This window comes from Clarias gariepinus, chromosome 26, assembly GCF_024256425.1.
Source record: "Clarias gariepinus isolate MV-2021 ecotype Netherlands chromosome 26, CGAR_prim_01v2, whole genome shotgun sequence".
NCBI classification, from domain to species: Eukaryota; Metazoa; Chordata; class Actinopteri; order Siluriformes; family Clariidae; genus Clarias; species Clarias gariepinus.
In genome coordinates, this window is record NC_071125.1 from 20,824,506 (window position 1) to 20,851,471 (window position 26,966).

The 26,966-nt window shown below is 38.9% G+C and overlaps 1 protein-coding gene across 2 annotated transcripts in view; it reads right to left on the reverse strand.

Annotated features, from left to right (window-relative positions):
- Nucleotides 1-26,966, reverse strand: part of oxsr1b (oxidative stress responsive kinase 1b) — a 58,054-nt gene that overhangs the window by 14,152 nt on the left and 16,936 nt on the right. For both annotated transcript variants that reach the window (XM_053487816.1, XM_053487815.1), the window contains exons 3-5: nt 19,963-20,071; nt 12,473-12,614; nt 1,751-1,806 (exon numbers count right to left, since the gene is read on the reverse strand). In XM_053487816.1, coding sequence (XP_053343791.1) covers nt 1,751-1,806; nt 12,473-12,614; nt 19,963-20,071 — 307 coding nt within the window. The remainder of the gene's footprint in view (nt 1-1,750; nt 1,807-12,472; nt 12,615-19,962; nt 20,072-26,966) is intronic.

The following is a 26,966-nucleotide window of genomic DNA, read 5'->3' on the forward strand; positions in this document are numbered from 1 at the left end:
CAGCTCATGGGATTAGAGGACAGCTTCGGGGATGCAGAGACATCAGAAAGGAAAGCGTTACAGATTTCCTCATTTTCTTCAAACATTTAACACAGAGACACAAAATAGCTGCGTTTGCACGGACGATATTTCTTTCATCTGATTGAAATCGTTTTGACTAAATATTCTACCTTAACTGTTTACACGGACGCTGAGCAGATAAGATGTGTGAAATGTTTAAAAGGGATAACTGTGCGCAAATGTCTTTGCACAGTCCAGTGCAGTGATGCACACAGAGACGCGCCCCCGCGCTGTTATACTGCTTAGATGATCAGAAAGAAATGCTGAATAAATTATCTTCATATGACTGTAATAGAGCTGGTTCTGTGTACAACAAGTGAACTAAAGGTGAAACTGTGTGTGTGTGTGTAGAAACAAACCTGTGAGTGTTAAGCACTGAACTGAAAATCGGCACATACAATTTTAAGAAAGCAAGAAATAAAAAAAAAAATAATAATAAATCAAATTATGTTATATTAAATATATTAAATAGTATTAAAAATATTAACTGTAAAATATTAAAGTGTTAAAAAAATAATTAAAAAAAGAAAAAAATAGATTACTTAATTCATAAATTTTAACTATTTTAATATTTACTTTAAAAAATTTAGATACTAAAACAGTTTTAAAAATTAAATGAAAAATTTAAAAATATGAAAAATAAAAATAAATGAAAAACAAAAAATATATAAAAATAAAAGTGTAAAGGTCGAGAAGAAACTAGTAGAAAGAAGTAAGCATTTTAGTCCAACTGTGAGGTTAAATTAGGCTTCCCCTCTACACTGCTTCTATGTTTATTTATTTACTTATTTGTATATATTATTGTATTACTATGTATTTCTAGCTTATTTGATGTATTGACGACAGACTTTTGTTTTTATAGCCTGTAACTACGGCGGATATTTTAGGATCGCCCAGCACTTTGGTCAATTTTAAATGTGCTTTAGTAATAAACTTGACTTGACTTGATTGAATCTTGCCTACTGCGTGACAATTGAAGTTTGATTCTTGATTGATTAGATGCTTTACTGCGTGTGAAATGTGAGCCAGGAACCAGTGGATAAAAGTCTGAGGTAAAGACAAGAGTGTGTGTGTGTGTGTTGCTTGTTTTTACTAGTCACGTCATTTCACGTGAACGAAATATTTATTTCAGATTATCAAAGGTTTACTCAGTGATCGGGTCATAGTGTTCCGACAGAGGTGTTTACACAGGGGGCGGGGCAAAGAACTATGGATTGTATACCCAAGCAGGCTTCTTAGAGCCCCTTTTCCTTCTTGACCCAGTTTTCTCGGTTTCACGCGGGGCACCGAGTAATCAGTTCCTCTTCCCCCCGGAAATGTGTCTCTGATGGTCGCTGAAACAAAACAATGTCTCTGACCTAACCATAAGCTAATCATTAGCGTTTAAGCTTTCGAAGGTTAATCCTGTTGTCGTGATTCAGTCATGTGACTTGCTTGTCCAGACATCTGTACGTGCCCAAGATTACGCAACTGAACCTTCAGCTTGGTTTCTCTAGGTGCTCTCAGTAAGAGCAGAATGACTAACAAAACTCTGTGTGTGTGTGTGTGTGTGTGTTTGATCTAAGCAAATCATTCAAATCTAGGGTGCTTTGAGCGATGCTAAATGATGGGAAGCCAACCCAAGAGCGGCACACGATTATTAAACCGAGTGACTTGGAATCGTGGGAACGTGCAGGCTGGGTTTACGTACCTGCAATCTGTACAGAGCCATCTTCCCCCAGCAGGATGTTTCCAGCCTTCAGATCCCTGACAACACACAAACACAAAGCAGACAAACAGTTTAATCTTGCACATGCAATCTTTTTTTCCCCCTAAAATAAAAACATTTATTTGTGTTTATATAACACAAATCTTCCTGAGTAAACATTGCCACAGCTAGGATCAAAAACTCTGGCAAAATATAAGCCTGAGTGTTTCCTTCATTTTGGATGAGTGGTCACATAAAACAAAATATTTCAGTTTGACTATTGTACATCAAGGCATGAATTCTGTCGCTGTGGGGAAGCAGCAAGTTCATCTAAGGAAACCTCTCTGTATGTGTGCGAGTGTGTGTGTGTGGGTTCCTATAACACAAAATGGACTGTCCTGCCAGCTGTAGTCATAGCGACAGACTCCCGAGCGAGGCTGTCACTGGAGGTCACCTCAGTTCACAGTAAAAGGAATCGTTTTGAAAAGAAAAGCACAACAAGCGAGGATGGCGAAATGGCCTGCGTGTCTAGACGGCCTGATGAACCCTCCAGCCAGCTAAAAAGTCAAATTCCTTTCAATTTACTCCCACGCTAAAGCGTTTACAGCTAATTTAAAACGCTCTGCCTCCGCGCATGCCGTCTGTTTTCTTCTCCACCTTTCTACTATAATGGTGAAATGGTGTGGTTTATTCTTACCTGGAGGCTTTAATATTTCTAGTTCAAGTGTAAGTGTTAAGGCCACGGTATTGCAAATAACCAAAAATAACTCTATACAGCAGTGGTGAGCAGAAACGCATGACCGAAAAGATGACAAGTCGGACCCATGACATCACAAGACCATCACGTCGGGTTCCACTGCTGTCCAGAGTTTTTTTTTTTCTTGTATCTGTGTTTTACTTTACATTCTCCCCGTAAGTGACGATTTTTAACATCAATTCGCTACATTTTTATATAAAACCCCTTTTACTTACTTTTACTCTCTACATTTTTAAACAGAGACTTGTTACTTTTACAGATGATGATCTGACAAAAGTAATCTAAAAGTAAGTTTTACTTTTAGATTGTCGGAAGGGCGGAAAAAAAAAAACTATTTCACCGATCTTTGGTTCGCTTAACCAATCAGAGCTTTCGCAACGACCTGCCAGTCATTTCTTTTTCAAACGTCTCGAACAGATGCAATTGTTGAGGTAAAATTAGAAGCTGACTAGAAAACTAGCAAATGTACTGAGCAAAAGAGTTGTGCATTTGGTTTGTATTGTCATGTCAATACCAATGCCGTCTTTAATAACCAGTCTCTAAAGTTCTGGCACATCCATTGGCCGTATTGTATTCTGTAGGCGTGCCAATGCTTACTTGGCTGGAACACTTATTATAACAGGGTAGCTAGTAACGTCGAAGTAATTAAAGAGGCTACATGTTACTCGTTTAATTAATGATATCAATCTCTACTTGACTTGCATATTAATGTTATCAACAGCGTCAACATCAATTGTGTTTAAAATAGTTTAAAATACTGTTTATTAGTAACTCGGACAGACAGACATGCAGTTTCGTAGTGGACTGGCTTGTACTTTTTGGATTTAAGATACATTTTAAAGCATGTACTTAATACTTAGTAAATAAAGCTAAAATCTGAAGCGTGACTTCTACTCGTAGTGGAGTACATTCTCAGGCAAGTACTTTTACTTGAGTATCGAGCTCGGGAACATGTGGATACACTTTGACCCGGACAGTTAATGTTTGCGTCAACTTAACTGCCTGGTAATCGTACCTGGTTTCAATAAAGCACTGTGGCAAAAAAAAGAAGTCAGTACATACTGATACTGATATATTAATCTAACACCCATTCTTTTAAACAACTTTAAAACATACTAAGTCACATATTTTCTCCTTACAACAGAATAATTACATTTAGCTGCCTTTCATTCCAGCGAGATCGTCTTCAGATTAATTATTCAATTGAATAGATGAATAAATTAGTTTTAGTGCGGATGTGGTCTTGCTTTCCTCGCCCGGACTGTCCAAGTGGGGGCAGCACAGGAAACGTTTTCTCAACTTGTTTAGATGAGTCACGCAGGCCCGGCCATAACACAGGCGATATCCAAGCATGAGTGGCTTCCAGTTCTGCTCTCCAGAGACACATAATTGTAAAATGTTTAGCCCTTACATACACACACACGTCTGAGGAGCCAAATTAAAGAGTGGTGGAGTACAGAAACAATAACTCGCACTAAGTGCTCCTTTCTTTACAAACAGTATGGTGGTTGGAAAAAACATGAACAATAAACGCGCATCTCTTCAAGCTTCAAGTCTGATCTGGGTTTTTACTAAAGTATAAATAGATAAACTGAGCGACTAGATGTAAAAGATTAGAACAGACTGAGCGACAGACACAGAATGCATTAGAAGTTGAACGGTAGATGGGCAGAGAGACAGACAGACAAACAATGTAGGACAGATTATCTATTATGAACAGACAAAGAAAACCACAAACATAAGGATGGGGAAAGATGGCTTACATGGATGGATATGAAGGAGAAAAGAGAAGGACTGATTATATTAATGGAAATTATATATGAAAGAGACAAACTGACAAGGATAAGAACGATAGGGAATGAAAGATTATCGGTTGGATGAAAATGACAGACAGACAGAAACAAGGATAGGGAGGGACAGGTTATATGTCGAGACAGATGGATGGGGAAATAAATAAATGGAGCGGGAAGAAAACATTATATGGATAGATGAATGGGCAAACAAAAAGACGTACAAATGTAAAGGGACGGATAGAATACATAAAATAGACAGAGTCAGACAAGGACAGCGAGATATAGGGAAATAAGGATTATATGGATTGGTGGATGGAAAGGAACAGGGTAGACAGATATAAAGACAGACATGAACAGGTTGTATGGTTGGATGGATGGTTGGACAGGAAAGGATAGACTACTGTATATGGATGGATAGATGGATGGATGGATAATGAAGTACATCTTATATGGCTGGATGGATGGATAAATAAATTAATGGTTAAAAACAGATTATATGGATGGATGGATAAATAAATTGATGGTTAAAGACAGATTATATGAATGGATAGATAAATAAATTGATAGGGAAGGACAGATTGGATGGATGGATGGATGATGAAGTAGACATTATATGGATGAATGAATAATAAAGGACAGATTATACAGATGGATGGTTAGATGGATAAACAGACAGACAGACAGACAGACAGACATATATATATATATATATATATATATATATATATATATATATATATATATATATATATATAGTGGTCCATAAGCGCAGGCCGGTGGTGAGTCATGAGAGCTGGCATGGTACAGCAGGATATGCTGCATTCTATAAATTAGACACATACTATTTGTGTCCATGATGTAATTAATCACATGATTTAGCACCTTATGCCTGTATCTACTGTAACTAAAGTTAATAAACTGAACCAAGGCAGGTTAGGAGGCTTTTCCTGTCGTTTTTTCTTGAAACTCGTTCTGTACAGACTGGAATAAAATGATGTTCCTACTACAGGACCAAAGTGTGACAACTCGGTACAGAACCTGCAGAGCGTGTGCAAACAGACAAACGTGCGAGAAGGCACGGTATTGGGCTGTACAAAAGTTATTTTGTAGATCAACTGTAAAACCTTTACAGTAACACACACACATTTCAGTAGACAGGATCGTCCTCATCATCCCCTATAGACTGCCTGATGGTTCAGCACAGGCACTATAACTAGTCTGAAACCCTGCTGTGTTAAACCCTGCAGTGCTTATATAACATGAGAACATATGCATACATGCTCTCTCCCTCTCTCCAACACACACACACACACACACAGTGTGCATTAAGTCTGGCACTGAAGGCAATAAACAGATGAAACATCTTCAGAAGGTCTCTGGGGAAGCTTGTGCTGTACGCAGCCTAATGGAGCAGTCCATCTTGTTAAAGACATGTCCCAGACACAGTTCCAACTAGACCTCCATCAACTTCTCCATCGTAGATCTCCGGATCCTGTCAGAGCTCCGTAATGAGTTTAACACCCAGCTGTTCTCTTCTAATGCTTTCCCCTCTCGTTGATCAAGAACTAGCCGAGTCGAGTCTCTGCGCTGCGTTCTGGAAAATTCTGCCCACTTTTATTCTGCCGTGCCGTTCTCATTAAACGTCATGGAGGTATGATGCAGGAGGACAAAGAAGCATTTTTCTGTTAATGAGAAGTTAACGCCGAAATGTACCGCTTTCATGCGGACCAACAAACATAGATTGCAGACCAACCAGACTCGATAAAAGCATTACACACAAACGTTAAGCTTAAAAAGTAACGTTATTAACCGGGCTAACCTTAGGGGTCTAAGAAGTAAAAAGATTAAAATAAGGATGGGATTTTTCTTGTATTGGTGGATGTTTAAGGAAGAGTTCTGAATACTTCATTGAATTTGGCCTGCAGGCTGCACATGCCGCGTGCCTTCATTCCACTATAGCTCAATATATTCACATATTAAATCAGTAGAAGAACCAACACTGGAACTATAACCGGACCCAAACCCGAGCCTTGAGGCACACCTGCACTGAGAATGCATTACGTTTGCCAGGTGGCTGCAGTATAACGTGTCCAGTCCTGCATTTGCAATCCTGTATTGCAGCTGTGTGATGCTGAATCACTACCTTCTTGACTCAGTGTGTCTCATTCTGTGTGTGTGCAGCAGACCTGCAAGCCTTCGAAAAAGAGCACAGCCTAAAATTAGCCAGTCTCAATTAACAGTGCATTCCGTCTAAATTAAAAGCCATAGTTCCAGGCTTTCAAGGGGATGCTGGTTGCCATGGGAGCACAGGGATTCAAAGACTTTATTATTTATCAGAAAAGAAACCTTTTTAAAAAAAAAAAAAAAAAAAAGCAATCTAAAGGTGTCAGAAGGGTTTGCAGGCAAACAAAAACCCTCAGGGGTCGTGAAGTACAGTGATGAGAAAGTCCAAATCAGAAATCAGTTTAGGTGTTGCTATAATGTTTGGCTTAACTCAAGACTTAATTTAAAGATTTAAAAGCTGCTTTTAAATACAGAATAATAAACTAAAACATCCTGCAACGTTAAGGAAAGGTTTACTGTTGCTGGGTATCGTTTCTGATGATAAATATTAGTTTCACGTTACCAAGTGTATTCGTGGAATAGCTGATTTACATAAGTGGCGCCACCAGGGTTTGGGTTCAATTCCCGTGTCATACCTGTGTACATGGAGTTTGCATATTTTCCCTGTACTTGGTGGGTTTCCTTCGGGTTCTCCGGTTTTCCTCTCAAAGTCCAAAGACAAGCAGATTAGTCTATTTGGCGGTGCCAATGACCTGAGGTCCTACCTTGGTTGCACAAACGGAAATAAATACAATAGAACCCCATTGGCCTTCATGGTCCCTATTTGAACTACAGAGGTTCCTAGATGGATGGATAGATGGATGAATACTTTGGATATACAAAGAAACAATTCCAATGTGCTTTAAAGTAGAAAGCTTGGGTCAGGTATGACTCGATGCCCCTGGACCAGACAAAGTTAAGGTCCTTGTTCAAGGGCACAACAGCGTCAAATTGGTGGAGCTGAGGCTCAAACTAGTCAACATTCTGAAGTTTACAAAATACTGTAATTAAAACTCCAAATCATGAACTAAATATAAAAGACTAGTGAGTTCCATCATCTTTAGAAGTTTAAGATGAACTCGCGTTTATTTATAGCTGCACGATGCACACATTTACAGTGTTATGTCATCATCCCTGTCTTTAGATCTCTTCTCGGCTCAACGCCAACATCTGAGACTGTCCTGCTCTACTGAGGAATTACAAAGCACTACTCTGTGAGGTTTCCCTGACATCATCATATCAACAATATCATCACAGAAGCATGAAAACTGAGACAGCTCAACGCCACAATGAGACCGGGCAAGAGACAAGCGAAGCGATCTCTGAAAGCCATGATATACTTTTGTTATTGCCGAGTAACTCGCTCAAACCGTTTAACACCACCCGGTTGTGCAGGAGCAAAAAATGTATAAATAAACAACATAAGGCTGTGAACCACATGCCAGTAATTAGCGTGCCCTGTGAAGCCGCTATGCCCGAGGTAAGAAGCTTGTCAGGTAATTGCTAAAGGCCAAAGAAAGGGGTGGTCACTTTGAAGCCCCTGCTGCTGTGGCAAAGGTGTAGCAAAGAAAAAACAAAAAAACCTCCACTGGCTCTAACTGCATTCTCCTGGATCAAGCTTGAGCATCATGTGATCCCTTCGATCACAGTCAATCATATGATCCAGCTTAAAGGGCAAATACAGGACAAATTACAGTACATGTTTCTATTTGCACTTTTAACTCAATGCAGCAGTTCTCATGAAGAGCGTGACAACATCTGCAAACTCTTGATTCACTCCATTGCTTAGAAAATGTTGATATATAGTCACAATGTTTTATTGCGCAGCAGTATCGACACATGTACAGGATTTAAAGGGACATACTGTATCATGCAACATTCACTATTTAGCCATGTTTAAACATTTAGATGGCTGTTGTTTTTTTGTATAAGCAAGGTTTAAACAAGCAAATCATATTTTCCACATATTGTGACCTCATGCACCAAAAGACCCTCCTCATCCTCAAACATTTTTAAAAGCTACAGCAAATTAAGCTAGGCCATCTCTTAATTAGGACAAGCTTAGGCTTACCATGCGGTTAGCAATTGGCTTCCTCAGCTTGTATCCGTGTTTAAACTCTTATATCGAGGATGTCAGTGTGAATTAGAGAGCTTGCATAATTTATTATTTTGTTTTTGCCAAGAGACTGCCAGTTTAAAAGCCTGAAAAGGGTGAGAGTGAAATGTTGGATAAAAGGTCTACCGGTGTGTGCAGCTGATTTCATAAACTTTTCAACTCTTGGTTATTGACATGTTTTCTCCGAACAGAAAACAAAGTCAAAAGAAAAGTTTTTCTTCTTTTAAAAAATAATAAGAAAAAAAAAAAAAATTCCAGAATGGGATGCTGACTTTATTTTCACCAACTACAAAAACAAGCCCTTATACTGACATTAAACTAAAGTGGATGGTTAGACCTACTAGTAATTTTAAACCCTGCTTACAGTAAATACACAACCTGGCTTAAAAAAAAAAAAAGTCACACAAACTAACTTTTCATTTAAAATCAGCTTCAGCTTGGATTACAGCACAAAATGCTGTGGTGTCTAGTTCGTGTGTGAAAATGATTCCAGAAACACATTTTTACAATTTAGGTCCTGAAATGTGTCCGTGCCATCAGGAGAGGAAAACCCCATAAATGTGATAACCTGGTCATTCAGTACATTTAGGTCATCAGCTGACTTCAGTTTATTGCCACATAATGTTGCAGAGTCTAGACCTAAGTAACTAAAGCAACATCAGATCAGAACACTGCCTCCAGAGGCTTGTACAGTGGACACTATGCATGATGGGTGCAGCGCTTCATGTGCTTCCCTTCTTACCCTGACACACCCATCACTCTGAAATAGAGATCAATCTGAACTCATCAGATCACTTGACCTTTCTCGATTGCTCCAGAGTTCTTGCCTCTTATTACTCAGTATAAAATTTAAATGCTGTTTTCGTAATTAGTTTAACTAACAAGTGGTTTTTTTGTTTTATATATACCTTTTTAGTCCCAATCGTGTAAGTTCTCATCACATTGTGCGTGTATGGAAATGTTCTTTTATCATTTAATACTGCCATGTTTTTTTACTGTTGATTCTTTCTTGCTATGTGACTTCACCACGTGTTCTCCATTTTTTCCAAAAAGTTGATGGTTCAGCACAGTTCTTCCAGAGATTGATGTGTTAATGTTTCTTAACCTAGCTCCAGGAACTTCTGTAGTTATTTTTCTTGCTTAATGCAATTCAGTTATTTAGCTCTAGTATTTTCTTTGCATATACAGTAGTGACGGGAAGTTTGAATCATTTTAGTAACTCAGTTTTTTTAATCTCGTTCATCAAAGAAACCGAGTCATTTAGTTCATTTCGTTCTTTTGTTTAGAAATAAAATTAAATTTTTCATTTTCAATAAACAGACCCCGACGCGTCACTAATTTTGGCTATAGTTCCAATAATGAAAATATTACAATGCAGCTGAGGATGTATTATGATCAACAGAATGAGCAGCTCACTGCTCACATCTTCTGGTCCGAATCATTTGTTCTTTTGAATCTATTGCACTGTCCTACAGTAGCGCCATACAGTAGCGCGTTCACATTGCTCACTCTGAGCTAAATGACTCTGTGATTAAGTAAAATCATGCATCAATGATTCTACACTTTTTTTTTTTTTTTTTTGCTCTTTAAGTTGCGATACCAGGACAAAGAGCTGTTTCATGAGCCGCCCACTAGCGAGGTGCAGGTACTTAACCAAGCTAAAGAGCCATGCATTTTTGACACCGGCTGATTTATCCGGTCTCGGAAAACAAGAAAGGAAAAGAGCAGGATTAATATTAATAGAGGAGGAATTTAAATGAGGTTGAATTAGATGTTCTTTGCGTGGGGGTGTTTGGGGAATCGCAACAGTGTAACAACAGACACGTAACCTAAGTCTCCTCATTTGTGTTCTGAATAAAGTTCTTAGGATATAAATGTTCACAGATGTCTAAGATGAATTGCTTTAGCTGAGGAACCAATAAAAAAAAAGGCTCCAGATGTAGTCTCTACACGCTTCATAAATCAAACCCTACAGACTGTAGTCTAATTAAAGATTTAACAAGAGTGTTCCTACAATCTTGGTACGTGAAGAAATATGCTTCACAGTGGGGTTCACGAGCACAATTAAATAAATCAATAAACACAATATCCATTTGTGATGCCAAAACAGTAACTCATGTAGGAACGACACCTCCAAGCATTTTCAAGTACAGGACATCTCTTAGGATGAAAGCAGCATGGATATTCAGCCAAGCTCTAATTGTACGTATATGATCTACATCTTAAACTATATGACGTGCTGCGTATCCTGAGACGCTTTCTGGTAGCTGTACAGAGCAGTTATTTGAATAAACAGTCTTTTCCTGTTAGCTTGGTTTAGCAATGACTTACAATCAAATCCCACCAAGTATGCTGAAATTCTCCTCGGCTGCATATAATAATATGTCCTATAATAATTTTAGTTGGCTTGAAAGCTAAAAAAAAATATTTTTTAAAGTAGCTAATAAATTTTAAATATTTGATTCATTTTGACTTCAAAGCTCACACTTTCATTGCTTGATTATTCTCAAGTATTAAAAAACATTGTATAACTTGTTCTGTGCTAATCGTCTGGTCCACACTCCGGTCCAGTAGGTGCCCGTTGTTTTACCAAACGGCCATGTACACAAAAGAAGAAGGGGGAAAAAATCTTTGGGAAAAGTTTTTGTGGAAGATTGACGCATGTTTTAAGTGTATGAAGTGCATTTTGGCAAAAGCTGTTTTGTTTTTAAAGAATTTGTGCATTTTGTGAGTTGATCCAAATTATCCAAAAAATGTAAGCTATAAGCATGCTATATTTTTTACATACAAAGTATACACATCCTATATATGCTTATACTTTTATTTTTCTAGCTTCATTTCCAGCTTTACGTTTTTCCTTAATTGCATTTTTTTTAGTTTTTAAGATTTTAGTTTGTAGTTTCATTTTCCTTTCCTTATGACACAGATGGTGTAAGTGACTAATAAAATTTTAATTTAAATGCGAGTCGATTCATAATGAAAAACTGCACCATTAATTTAATACATTTTGTCGACCTACAAAAGATAAATTTAATCGACTGCACAGCTTTATTAGCTAGCTAATAGTTTTAAGAAAATGATTAATAAGCAACAAACAAGTGTAACTAAGTATTGGTAAAAAAAAATTTTAAACAGTATTTGGCATTTACGACTTGTTCATAAACGTTTCTGCTTCAAGTGGTGTAACGCATTTCCATCTGGTTAGCGTCATTTGTATTTTCTATTTAAATGTTTTACTCAGCGGTAATGTACTGAGATTGTTGCATCCGAATCTTTACTTTTCTGTGGGTGTCCTTAGATACCAGCATCTTTTCCTGACTTCCACCCTGATTGGTTAATGTGGGTTTCTCAAGCATGCACACACTCTAGTTTAAGCACCAGATTGCACAAAAACGTCAGAAGACGCATTTTACTCCCACCACAGGTTATTGCATATACACTATTAGTAAAACTTTTGGACACACCTTCTTATTCACTATTTTTATTTTGTGATTTATTTTCTATATTCTAGAACAAACTGAATTTTTCCAAAACTGAAATAACACACATGGCATTATGTAATTAAGGTAACATCACCATTATAAGTAACAGTTAGTTGTGAACAATTCTTCCAAGAACAGTATTATGCCAAGTGCATTTGCAAAACCCATCAAGCACCATGATGGAACTGGCTCTCATGAAAACCTTCTTGAGAAAGCACGACCAAAACTGATCTCTGCTGCAAAGGAGAAGTTAATTTATGGGTACCAGCCTTAAAAATCAATTACCAAACAGCACCTCAGATTATGCCGTTATGAAGGATTTACAGAGCAGAAGTAGCAAATACAGTGCATAATATGAGTTTAGTGCATATTTTGGATGCCTCCAGTATTGTTTTACAATGTAAAGACAAATAAAACTCAGGAAAGACCACGAAGTTAGTTGTTGTATCTAAAATGTCCAGAATGTCTGCTTACCTGTGAATCTGCCCGTTTTTGTGCAAGTACTCGAGTCCTTGTAAAACCTCTTTGAGTATGGTGGCTATACTCGGCTCATCCAGCACCCCGGTTTTATGCTCGCCTCGTGAGATGATGTGTTTGATGACGTCCAGAACGGAGCCTGATGGGCACAAAAAAAAAAAATTATACGACGTTAAAAATGTGAACACTGAAAAACAGCAGCTTAGTCAGAAAAGCATCAGTAGGCATCCCTGTCTAACATCTGCACATCGTTACATACCGTGATGTTTTACGTTGGCGTGCACTGATGCTATTCTCAGATGTTCAAAATAAAGGTTCAGTTCATTCACTGTTCTGTCTAAAACCTCATCACTTCATTTCAAGTTATGTAACATAGCTGTATTTACAACAAAAGGCTGTCTTAGTGGTTCAACGCTGAGACGTTCATTAAGACGGTCTAATAGGTCTCCTTGGAGAGTGGAGTGAATTAAACTGACGTGGACAATCATGTCCCGATTGGCATGTCCTGTTCAGGCTTCCGTCAACCAACCAGAACGACAACTATGGTCGTCTTTGAGTTACGGTATGCAGAAGAGGACAGTTAATGACCTGTCCTGTAACGTCACACTAAGCGTAAATTCGACACAAGGTCTCAGAAGGAGCACACGCCAGCGTTTATCTTCACTAATTCTTACAAAGACAGTGAACAGGGACTGGCAAAAACAAATTGCCTAATGTTTTGATTTCCTATGTCTCAGTTTGTTAAGATCGCCAGAAGTTCAGACCGTCGTGCTATAAAGAGCAGAAAGGGGTAAAAACCTTGCGCAAAGAAACTCAAAGTGGCATGATTGGAAATGCTGAGGCTTAAACTCATCCTTTTCTGATTTTTGGAGCCTCTACAATACTATGCTTTGAGAACGAAAGCATTGATCGATCGCTCGACCATTTCATGCTGACCCAAAACAGATTCACTTTACTTTGTTGTAGCTTTTTAAGTTCACAGCTCGGTGTCAGGAATGTGTAGAAAGCCAACAAATTCCAGTTTATCAGACGTGCAATCTGTAAAAACAAACAAAAATATTTTTTTTTTATCTGGCTTCTATCTGTAAAAGACTGAACAAAGCCAGGTCTTATTTAGATCGATTACAACATCAAAATCCGCTTTGCCTTGAGTTAAAAATCGCACAAACGGCGAACAATGTGAATGCGCACTCCTAGGAAAAACACACGCTTCTGACTCCGTGACATTTTCCCATGACATTTAATGGGCAAGAAGCCAAAAACATTAAATGGTAAAAGAGCGCCTTTATTACTTAAGCGCAGCTTGAAGACTAGCCAGAACCCGGAGGGCGAGGACGGGCCTGGACTGGGAGGAGAGCGCTGTGACGAACGGGCTTAAGCTCTGACTGGAATGCTGGATCTCTTCGTACCGTATAATTGATACTCTGATGAACAAAAGAAGCAAATCCCCAACAGTGGCATGTGTAATTTAGATCTGCGTCAACCTCCAGGGGAAACCCTTCCTACGCTTGCAGGTTTTTCTTTTTCCATCTGCAGAGCAAATACACATGATGTTTGGTTTGAAACGTCTCGCCAAGTTTTAGGAGCAGGTTTCAATAAACGGCCTAGAGGCTCGATTTGCTCCTTTTGCCCCTTTCTAAATCATATGAAAGCTCCTTGCTTTTCTTAGCAAGAACAGACCAGTTTTTTTTTGTTGTTGTTTTTTTTTTACCTTTTTTTACCCTCCAACTACAGATGGACATGTGGGGCGTCATGATGAATTTAAACACTTTATCTCGGTTCCACTGAGCTTACTATCCAGTACTTTTTTGTCCAAGCGATAAAATCTTAAAAATGTCCGCAAAAGCAGGGCGCAAGTCTCAGCCTGATCTCATCAACCCAACTGGGAAGACTCTGAGAAATTCGCACTTGCATCAGAGGACAGAAAATAAAACTTGCCGAGAGCTTGCTGATGCTGGGAAACAGCTGTGAGAAATACTATTTAATTTGCTCAGACCCACACCGAGGACATATTTATTGGTGCTCTGCTTTAGTTCTCTGCTCTCAATCTCAAGTCGGTTTTGTCCGATAACAGATTGATTTTAGAGCGCAGTGGGGTCAGAGAGGCATGGGAAGATCTTTCTCAGGATTAAGGAGTTCGGAGTGAAACCGGTCAGCTCAGCTCTTCATTTTGTAATGAAGCCGGGTTCAGAGCGTGGAGTCTCTCCGATATGGTACCGCTGGAGTAGACAGTGTTAAGTCCCTGGCTCAAAGTAGCAGTGCCTGGGCTTTAACCCCTGACCTTCTGATCAGTAACCCAGAACCATGACTGCTGAGCCATTACTCCAAATAAATCGTCATGACTACATATAAAGGGAATAAAAATAATGCATCCTCTAAGCATTTTATTTATATATCTTCCTGCTGAGCTGGCAGGCAAGTTGTAGCTAAAATAAGTGCCCATTTCACAGAATTTGCCTTGGCAACGTGAAGCACATGCTCGATTCAGAGCCTTGTGCTCTTTCCAGGCTTTCTTGGAAATAGCTGTAACAGGAGCTCTCCCCAGACATCTCTTTCGCTCCGTGCCAAACGGAAAAGCAGGCCTCGCTGTCTGCGCTGCAGTTATCGCAGCTTCCAACGCAGCCAAAAGGAGCTTTTGTCCTGAAAGTTGTTGGGACTGACATTTCAGGTTTCCTGTAAGCCACGGTTTGGCATGGGACGAACGTTAACTCACGCCTACTAGGCCAAAGATCAGCGAGGCGTGCCAAGTCGGTGACGTGAGGAGGATCGCTGGACACGTGAAGGCCGAATGAGGAATGTGTAACAAGCATCTGTTTACTTGTACAAGCCTACGAGCGCAATGCCATGTGCGGTTATGGGACCCTGAAACAGGAAGTGCTTATCGTCACTGGGAAAAGTCTACCATAAGGAGTATATTAGAGGAAAAATAAATAAATAAATACATTAACAGCTTAAGAGCTCTATACCAATACTAGTTAAAAGGAGGCGTGGCTTCTGTGCCCGTCAGGCTCAGTAACAAGAGGTGTGGCTTCTGTGGCTGTCAATCTTAGGAGGCGTGGCCCCTGTGATGGCCTAGCAATAGGGGGTGTGGCTTCTGTGCCTGTCTGTCCCAGTAAAAGGAGGTGTGGCTTCTGTGCCTGCCAGTCTTAGGATAAGGAGGTGTGGCTTCTGTGCCTTTCAATCTTATGAGAAGATGTGGCTTCTGTACCCGCCAATCTTGGGATAAGGAGGTGTGGCTTCTGTGCCTTTCAATCGTAGTATAAGTAGGTGTGGCTTCTGTACCCGGCAATCTTGGGATAAGGAGGTGAGGCTACTGTGCCTGTCAATCTTAGTATAAGGAGGTGTGGCTTCTGTGCCTGTCAATCTTAGTATAAGGAGGTGAGGCTACTGTGCCTGTCAATCTTAGTATAAGTAGGTGTGGCTTCTGTGCCTGTCAATCTTAGAATAGAAAGGTGTGGCTTCTGTGCCTGTCAATCTTAGTATAAGGAGGTGAGGCTACTGTGCCTGTCAATCTTAGAATAGAAAGGTGTGGCTTCTGTGCCTGTCAATCTTAGTATAAGGAGGTGTGGCTGCTGTGCCTGTCAATCTTAGTATAAGGAGGTGTGGCTGCTGTGCCTGTCAATCTTAGTATAAGGAGGTGTGGCTGCTGTGCCTGTCAATCTTAGTATAAGGAGGTGTGGCTGCTGTGCCTGTCAATCTTAGAATAGGAAGGTGTGGCTTCTGTGCCTGTCAATTTTAGTATAAGGAGGTGTGGCTTCTAGTTTAAGGAGGTGTGACTGCTTCTGTGCCTGTCAAACCTAGTACAAGCAGGTGTGGTTTCTGCGCTTCAAATCTTTTAAGAAGAAGGTGTGGCTTCTGCGCCTGTCAATCTTACTGTAAGGAGGCGTGGCTTCTGTGCCCGTTAATCTTATAATAAAATAAGGCAAAAATTTTGTGCATGTCTGGTTCAAAAACAGGAGGTGTGGTTTCAAAGCATTTTTCGTCTTAGGAGGAAGAGGCGTGGCTTGACTTTTATGTCCGTCCCAATAAAAGGAGGCGTGGTTTCTGTGCCAGTCAGTCTTAATAGAAGGGGGCGTGGCTTCTGTGCCTGTCTGTCCTTGTAACAAGCGGTGTGGCTTCTGTGCTTGCCTTTCTCCTAGTAACAGGAGGCGTGGCTTCTGTGCCTTTCAATCTTAGTACAAAGGGGTGTGGCTTTTCAAAACAGATAAAGGAAGATGTGGCCAGTGCATCAGTCAGGCCCAGTAAACAAGACTGGCGCCTGTGCCAGTTATTCGTCACCTCTATGATGGTCAGTCATAGTAGAGGAGGTGTGGCTTAAGAGTTTTCTTTTAACGCAAAACCTGAAATGAAGGCTGCAACAACGCAAATGCTGCATTCTCTGTACAAGCGTGTACAATCTCCTGAGAGGAAAGAGAAGAAGAGCCTGCCTCTGCACCCAGGCCGTGTGATTTTAAGCCTGCATCAGGGAAGCACGCTCCATCTCCACTGTCGCAGCAGCCTATAAATGCTCCTGTCTGCTGATTACACCACATAAATCAAGACTGAACCGTCTCGACCGCTCTGCAGTCTGCACCGTACAGACAGAGAGAGAGAGAGAGAGAGAGAGAGAGAGAGAGAGAGACAGAGAGAGAAAACAGCAGCTGAGGGTTAGAAAATGCATCACCACGTTCCGTCTATAAAAATTCTTCTTCTACCATGACGATGCTAAACACTGCACAGAGATCTGCTTGCGATAAGTACAGCTTCCTTTTCCTGTCATCTCGCGCAGTGATGAGAGCGTGGCTGCTGCGGCAGTACAGAGTCTGGGCTGTTTATTGCCTTAGCCCTGTGATTAGCACAGCGAGAGCGAGTGAGAGAGAGAAAGCGAGCGCTTGGCAGACACAAACTAACAGTCATGGAGAACTGCTCCACACCCCCGCAAGATCATACTCGTTACCATCTGCATTGAATCAGCTGCCACGGGTACCTGGTTTTGGTAATGAGGCTTGAAATGCAAATGTACAGCGAGGTCTGCTGTGTGAGGAGAGTCCAATAATACGTCATTGAACATTACCGGTTCCGTTTTACAATAGTAGCTGTCCGTGATCTGGCTATTCAGGTACTCCTGCCTTGCATCCCATCCAGTGTTCGCAGTTCACCTCCACGTCTAAAAAAAGGGTTTACTAAAGATAAGGGTAAAAAAAAATAAAAGAAAGCTCTGATCGGAATTTAAAACCAGTTGTACAACTTAATATTAAGGGAATTTTCACATTAGGGGCCTTTAATCGTTTCCGAGTCACCTGACCCTAAAGTCTGGTTCAGTTCGATCAGTGAGAACACAATCGTTCCGTGCTCAAGAACCATTTCCGGTTCTGCTGAAAAAGGTGTGCAGCGTACTCAGGCACGGATCGAATCTAAAAATAGAAGCACTAAGAACGGAAGTTATATCAGTCCTCCGAAATCTCTGTGTCCACACCGACCTTATCATCATCCTAACTTTAGATGATTGAGTAGGAAGACACGCAAGAGTGGTGCTCTTGACATCTTTTCCTGAAAGATCAACAATATTAAGCACATCGCAAAAGTTAACTTCCTTCAATCTATGGGCGTGTTCTGCTCTCAAAGGCTGAGGGAATCTCGAGGCTGGTATATCCTGCTCTGTCCTTATATGTCAACCCTAAAATGTGCTCAGATATTGACAGGGCTTTATTTAAGTTTATTTGGAAAAACAAAACGGAGTATGTGAAAAGAAAAAATATTATTAGACCTTTTTCTGAGGGTGGGCTCAATGTGCTTGATTTTAGTACTCTAAATATTATCTTTAAAATCAATTGGATTAAACACTGCTTGTCCCAAAGTAATTCTATATGGTTTTATATCCCCAACCTATTTTTTGAACAGTGTGGTGGATTATCCTTTTTATTATCCTGTGACTTTAAATATAGTAAACTTCCCATAAAATTATCAAACTTTCATAAGCAATCATTAGAAGCATGGAAATTGGCCTTTAAACATAATTTCTCTCCACATTCATGTATACTATGGAATAACCAATTTGTGTTGTCTAGAAACAAGAGTATATTTAAAAAAGAATGGTTTGATAAAGGTATTATATTTCTTTCTGATTTATTGAATGCGAATGGTGAGGTTTATACTTTTCAGGAATTTTTTGCTTTCTCAGGGATTAGAACTACCTGTAGAGAATATAATCTGCTGGTAAAAAGCATTTCCCCTAAATTGCTTTACCTTTTGAGAATACATCTCGGTTATAATTCAGCTGACCGTCAAATCCCAAAGCTTATTATTGGAGGTATTAAGATCATGGACTTTAAATGTAATAACTCACATATTAGGAAATATCTTATTCGTGGTGTCAGCTGTTACCCAATTGCACTCAGAAAGTGGAAACAATTCTTCTCCATACCTTCCATTGAGAAAATATGGTCAGCTTCCAATAAATATTTACTCCCAAATAAGGTAAAGGAAGTACACTTTAAGATATTGCACAGGTACTATCCCTGTAACACCTTTATCAACAAGTTTAAAAAAGATGTCTCACCTAAATGTTCATTCTGTAATCTAGAAGATGAAACACTCACTTACTTATTTTGTAAATGTATATATTCTGAAGGCTTTTGGAAACGGATATCTAATTTGATTTTTGATGTGTTTTATAAGATAGTTAAAATAGAGGAATCTATGATCTTTTTTTTTAATTGTAAAACTGGATCAGAGGAAGTTAATAATGCTTTAGAGGTGTTAATCCTCTTTGGGAAGTTTCATATTCATAAGACAAAAATAATGTCTATTACTCCCTCATTTAATTTTTTTTGTAAAGACCTTAATATTTTTTTTGAATCTTTGACTTCAATCACTAGCAACAAGAAATGTATAAAAACATCTCGAATGTTAAAAAATGTTATGTGTAAGCTGTAAGGTACATGCTATATACTTGTTATATGTATCCCCCTCTTTGTTTTTGTTTGTTTGTATTGTCTTATATGTTCCTGTTAAATACTGTTGTAAGCTGTTTTGAAAGAATAAAAAAAAAAAAAGTTAACTTCCTTGTTATCCTCTTCTTGAGTTTAATTGCGGCTTACAAAACAAGTAGGTGCATACTGCCACCTGCTGTATCGGAGCACGTAAATATGCAAATATAGAGGACAATAATAATGTGAATGTGAGGAAAGCGATCATTCCTGGGCTTGATGTGAATCAATCCCTGCTGTAAGCTGTATCTACACTAATATCATGTATTTAAAGTCATATTATAACTTTTATCCTGCTCATTAGCGACACTGATTTGCACAACTTCAATCAGACATGAAATGAGCGAACACAGTTTGAGTGCGCGACTTATTCCGCATACCGTTTGTGCATCACATTATTATTTTTACACATGTGACTGCATTTCACTCTGATAGGGGAATTTTTTTTTCTGTATATTTCTGGGTCTTCATGAGCTTTAAAAAAAAAAAAAAAAAAAAAAAAAAATGGAGTCCACTTACCACCGCTGAGAAGCTTCATCACCAGCCACAACTCGTCTTTCACTACGAAGGAGGTGTAGTATGAGACTATGTTAGGATGGTGGCACTGGCTCATGGCTTGAATCTCTTTCTGCAAAGAGAGAAAGACCAACATAAAATCAACATCACTGCCACATCCAGTACAATGACTTCATTCAACCAGTATCTGTTTGTGTGCCGTCATGTAAGCACACACTCATCCTGCTGGCAGAGAAACATTCCTGATTGTGTGTGTGTGTGAGTGTGTGTGTGTGTGTGTGTGTGTGTGTGTGTGTGTGTATGTGTGTGTGTGTGTGTGTTTACGTGTATTCTCAGCGGAGAGAGATTCTGTCAGAGGGGTTTTGGAATTTGCCAGGGATAAGATTGTCTGTTGCGTCGTTCGTTAGACAGACCGCCTAGATAAGTACAGTAATAGTCGGGCAATATTAATGAAAATGTTTCCAGGTTAAAAAAAAAGAGACTGGTTGAAATGAGTAATAGATCGAAAAAAAAAAAAAATAAATTCAGAAGAAGGAAAATGGGCCAGAGTGCATCGGTGGACAATATAAATAGAGTGCCTGAGTCAAAGGCTTTCTGTCTGACATGAGAGATGAGGTAATGTTGACTCTGCAGCCCAAACCATCACCCAAATCAAAGCGCATGAAATATTATATATTGCCAGGTCAATGCGCAATAAAAAAAATTGCGGAGGATATTTTTTAAATCACACTGCAATTATTTTTGACCCATTGCAACTGCGATATAATCGTATGTAAATATCAAATGTATAATTTTGTATTCAGACATTTATTAAACAGGACATTTTAATAATTATCATCTTAAAAGTATTTTAAAAAATAATAAACAAATGCTTAAATTATTGATAAACTTCATAAATTCCTAACTACGTAGTGCTGCACAGTTAAACGGTTAAACTCGAAACTGCGATACAAACCTGAGCAATTCTTTTAATCGCAAAAGGCTGCAAAGAATTTGTTACAAGAATCGCAAAGAATTTGTGACAAGTTTGTCACAAATTTAAGCATTTGTTGATGAATAAACATTGGAAATATTATAATTTTACAATAATATATTATGATAAATATAAACAACTCGATGGTGCTGAGGTCTGAACCAGAGACCTTCCAAACCGAAGTCCAAAACTTTAACCAGGGAGCCACTTCTGCCCTTAAAATCGTTCAGCCCTAATTACTTGTAATAAACTTTGCTGTTTTTTTTTTGTGATTAAATAACTGTACAGGTCCATATTGCGCTTTTTAGACTTTTATCCGAATAATCATGCAGCACTACTTTATCACCAAAAGGATCGCATGATGCAATCGTAGTAGGGGTTTCATGGGAACGGAAACACCTAGAACGAATCACAAAAAACTAAGCAAGAGCAAAACCTAAACTTGCAGAAACATGAACAGAAATCAAGAGCAATCAAACATCCTTGGAATGCGAGATGCCTGGTAGAAATCTCTCTCTATCCTTGCTTCCTTGTTTATTTCCTAGCTGATAATGTAGAAGCAAGATTCTGCGCTGTTCAACTGATGAACCGAGTCTTAATTAAGGATCCTTCGACATTAACAAAAATCCACTGATCCAAAAGGAACTAAAAAATTCGTTGAAGCCATTTTTTTCATAGGTTACTAATATTCTCCCGAGGGTTGGATGGGTTTCCTCTGGTTACATCCTACAGTCTAAAACGTGACAAGTAGACGGATTGTCTTTCCTAATTACCTGAAGTGTATGATTCAATCTGTGATTGTGTGCTTGTGCCATGCGATTGGTTGGCACCCCATCCAGGGTGTGCCCTGATTTCCCTGTGACAGAATTGTTACTAATGTAAATGTCCGACACCAATCTGAGACAACAAGCCTGCTGTAGCCAAACGATATCCTTTTGCAAATCCCGTTTTAAAAAAGCTGGAAGGTTTGTTTTTCCAGGCTTGATGACTTGGCTTTGTAATTTCAACACGATCTTGAACTCGACCAAGCGCAAATTTACACTGAACCTGTTGAAGAAGGTCTGCAGATGCTGAAGAACAGATCCCTCCAGTTCCCATGCATGTCTCTGACCTGCGTTTACCCGTTAGCTAATAACTTGCCTTTCTGTTGTTTAATAGCTCTTGTAAAGTCTGAGATTAATCCCAAATGTACAACTTCAACCTGGCTTTTCGCCTCGTTCGGGTTTGATATACTGCAAGTTTCGGCCTGCGTGGTGTCGTGAGCCCGAGGATAGGATTGTCTTGGGTGTTTGTTTATCTCAAACCGGTGTGTCATGAACAATCCTAGTAATCTACACACATCTTTTAGTAATGAAACATCTTAAGGCGTAGCTTAGAAAGAGACCTTGTACTCAGGTTTTACAATACATGTACTTCGGGGTTGCAAGGTTGGGTAAAGTAATACTTAACGCTTTACGCCTCTTGCCTATTCACCACCTGACATTTAAGAGACAAGCAGGACAAAGGGACCTCCCGGAGGGCATTGCGCTGGTAATTATGCTTGTGGTACCGATAGGGAAAAAAGAAAGGAGAAAGAAAGAAAGCCTCGGTCAAAGAGCCTAGAAGTCGGGGGTCTGAGGGAAGATCTCTCTTGACACCACCTCTTTACTTGCCACTGTTTCTTTTTTGTGCAAAGTCAATATCATCTGGCCGGGTGGAGGGGAAACCCGCTGCTTCCCCAGACCTGGGAATGGACAGCACTGTGAGTCGTGTGTTTTTTTTTTTTTTGGCCCAGGCCTTGCTCAAAGCCGTTGCTGTATTTTTCTTGAAACTTTGGTGTCTAGGAGGGTGTGTGTGTGTGTATGTTTGAAGCTCCAGGAGCTGACAGACTGGAACTGATTATACTGTTGCATAATTCAATACAGTGTTAAGGTCCAAGAAGAGAAATGTGTCTGCAAGCTCAAGCTATAAAGCCTTTGTGTCTCAAAGATTTGCGACTCTCTGTTTTGGCACCAACATGAGCTGGCATTTGGTCGAGGCCTTTACAAGCCAGTACGAATGACATGAGTACATGCCCACTTTTTGACTTTTTTTTTTTTTTTTTTTTTTAAAGAGATTGGTTTAGTTCGGTTAAAGTTTGGTTTTTATTTCCATGTTTGTCTTAAAACAAAATTGTATCATGGGTCTTGGTTAGACATTGTCCTGCTCTCCGCACCGACCCTAAAGTTTGTCACTCAGGACGAGAGCTTGGGGTCGAATCCCAACAACCCTCGTACCATACAAAAATGCATTCCAAAAGTTCAGCTCCCAGTTCTCAGATCAAGCCGGTGTCTTTCAAAGTGATGGTTTGTTGTGTACAAATTTAGTCTTGACTCGATCTGCTTTCAGTACAATGAAATAGGGTGTGTGTGTGTGTGTATATATGAAATTTCATTTAATTTACTATTAATTTAACTAAGTAATTCTTTGCTATAGATGGCGGATATTATTTTAGCACAACTTTGTGAACCCTTATTTCTCTACAGAGTAAATAGGGAGCATGTCATCAAGACATGAGATGCCACCACAACTCAGAACTTTTTCTTAACATGATTTCACGCAGTATCGTGAATAAACAAAGTAAAACGTCCGACCTTTAAACGATTTGAACTGAACATGAACGAGTGTTAGATTATAATTAACCAAAAAACAGGTACATTCATTTATTAAATATAAAACACTGACTATACAGGTGGCATTTTGAGAAAGAAAACATCACTCTTCCGAGATCGATGTCTAGCTTAAATCTGAAACGGCTGCGTTTACAGTTTGCCACTTGTAATGACATAATTGTGAACGACGAATCCTCTGTTAACACATAAGGCAGTGTTATATTTTTTAAATAAACTTGTTAATTTCGCCTTTTACCAATTCTTGTACCAATTCCGTGTCTTTGATGTAATATTTGAATATCTTGCTACATGTTGCCCGTTTATCATATTATATAAAGATGTGAGGTGGGGGAAAAAAAAAGTATTGTTACACTCCAAAATAAAAGTTTCATTTGTATATGCTTGCATTTGCGGTGGAAAAATGTCAGTCTATATAAATAAAAATATAAAAACAGAGATTTCACCTGTACATTAGTTAGATCTGGCCTTTTTTAATGATATCTTCACGTTTTATGCGTTGTAGGAAAACTTTCTTTGTCTGTCTAGCCGAATTTGTCACAACAGCACACAAAAACAGAATTAAATAAAACTTTGTCAGTCCTTTTGGATTTCCCTGAAGTTAAATCTTAAATAAATAAGATTGAAATATAAATGAAATCAAAATGTTAAGTAGAAGGGACGTTATGTGCCAGATTACATCACAGCATCTAACAAATTCATATATATTTTTTCTTTACTCATTCTGTGCTTTTTCCTCTCGAGGTGGGCGTGGCTATAGACGTCAATCAAAGCAATGGTATACACAGTACATGAAAGTAACTATAATGCACCTATAAGCTGGCGTTATTCATATAAATAAAACAGTTTTTGTCTGTACATTGGTCAGAGCTCAGCAGAATTGGCTTTCAATTATATCTCTACGCTTTATACTCTGGACGACCCAAAACCAGTCGCTAAAAAAAACAGGGAGACATGTACACTTTTAACTAAATTAATAAGAATAATATCATAAATTATTACATTAAAGCGGATCGGCTTATTTTTAGATTTCAGCTTTTAACCATTTCTACAAACTCTTAAACCGCCAACGACACATACTAACACTAGTTCCTCTATGATCCTGCAGGTGGTGACCTCTAAACTATTCACATGTTGGTAAAAAAGCGCAGCATCCTGTGTGGTATGAGCGAATTAGTTCGTGAAGGTTGTTTAAAATTGTAACAACAAAAAAGTTATACGAATATGGCATGTTTATAAAACTGTGATGTTTACAGAATCGCAATACAAAAGAATATGGTTGCAAGCAACGATGACCAGGCCCAAGCACCTGCGCCATTGCCACCAAATTGTTCAGTGCAGTACTGATGAACCTATGTCACCATGTGTGGTGGGACAAGTGTGTCAAAGATGACAATTTTTATTACGATTGCAAAAGCACAAAGTTTTAAAAGTAATATGCCACAGTTGACATGAACGCACGTCCTGCAGCTGTGACCATGCGGCTAAAACACATTCACTGCGGTGTGAGTCCATCCTGAACCCTGCAGCTCGACAGCTGTGAAACAAAGGCTTTTGTGGTAACGGCCTTCTCATGCGTCCTCATACCACTTGGTACAATAAAAGACAAAAGCACTCATTTCATTACTCTGATCAAAGCAGATAGGATCCCTCAGGCGACGCCAGAGAGCAGCGAATTCTGCTGAATCACTTCATAAGATGAAAAACAATAGGACAAGATGCCTCCTTCCCTCTGCAGAGTCGTGGCATTAACTTCAAACATGAACAGGATTGCAGCCGATCAAACGTATTGACTTGGATTTAGCTAGAAAAGAAAAAAGACTTCTTATTAAAAAATGAATTCTTATTAAATCATCTTTTTTATTATTAAATTCCTATGAATTTAGGAAGAAATACGTTGACAATCTGAGCCATTTTAACTCCCGGGCAAAAAGCTTTTTCTGCTTGAGTGGTCGAATCAGATGAAGCATTGGCAAGCTCGTCACGTGCTTCGAGAACGCCCAGGGATGATGCAAGACAGAGGGGCCACTATGGAGACACCATTACATCATCGTTAGTCTGGAGTCCTCAGCACATGAGCTTGGGGGGGGGGGCGTTGGGGGGATTCTCATGAAACTCTCATGAAAGACAAACTATACTGATCGCACGAGTCACGAGAAATACGGAAATGCGTTTAAGTGAAATTACTTGTAGGGTTTTTACATATTTACTTTGAACAGTGACACTGGGACAAATAACTCATGAAACTGCTCAGCTCACAGGGAACAAGTGAACAGTGTAGAGAACAAGTGAAAAATGAATGGTTCCTCGGTTCCTCCTTTTTCTACGGGAAAAAATCCATGGAGAGACTTAGCAGTCATTTTGTGCATTGTTCGTTATCATCAAGAATGACAATGTTACTATTACATCATCATCATAATTTATAAGTAAAAAACATTCTATTAATCAATATAATTTTATAGGCCTGTGACACACTCACAGTATGTCATAATTCATACTCAACTTAGTAGTATAGTGTTACATTCAGGGAGGAACGCGTGTGACGGAACGACCTGCGCAAAAACACAAAACCACAAACAAACCTTCTTTTCTATGTTTTTGTTTCTGTATGCAGTACTCTACAAAAGTCTCGAGCCCACCACCACCCCACACCATTTCTTCATACTAAATAAAATTTAAAGATGCAAATTAAATTAAAAGAAACCGCAACAAATGTTTTACTATCACAGACTGCAAATACCCAAAGATACAATTAAAAAAAAAAAAAAATTTATAGAACAACAGCAGGACCTAATTTCTCTCTCGTCTGTTCGATCACTCTCCATCGCCAGTACACTGATCATCCATCATCATGCCTTAAGTTAGATTTGTTTTATGCTTGAATAATTTATAGTTCACTGTGTGGTTTACCAAATAAACAGGTACAGACAGGGACTGGACTGAAAAGATTCAAGACTATTCAAGACATCATACAAAAAATAATACAAGAAAATCTGGTTCTTTGGAAGCAAAATATGAAGAAATTTGGGGGGGTGTTCAAGACTTTTGCATAGTCCTGTATAAACTATTTAACAGATATTTGAGTAACTTATGACTGGCAGTAATGTCGCACAGTGCTTCTGAACTGAGGTTAACAGACATTCTTTCATCAGGTGGGAATGAAAGCGCTATCTAAATTTTAGACCCAATCAAAGCTTGTTTTTTTCGCCAAAATTAAAACAACCATACTTAAGTAACTCTTAAGCATGGTTAAATGTGTCATTTGTGTCTTGCATGGAATATTCTTAAATAATAAAACCTTGAGAGTTGACTCTTGATTTATATATTTTTTCTTTTTAGGTTTGCATTTACAATTGAACTAGTTTGTTAAAATAACTTCTCGAACA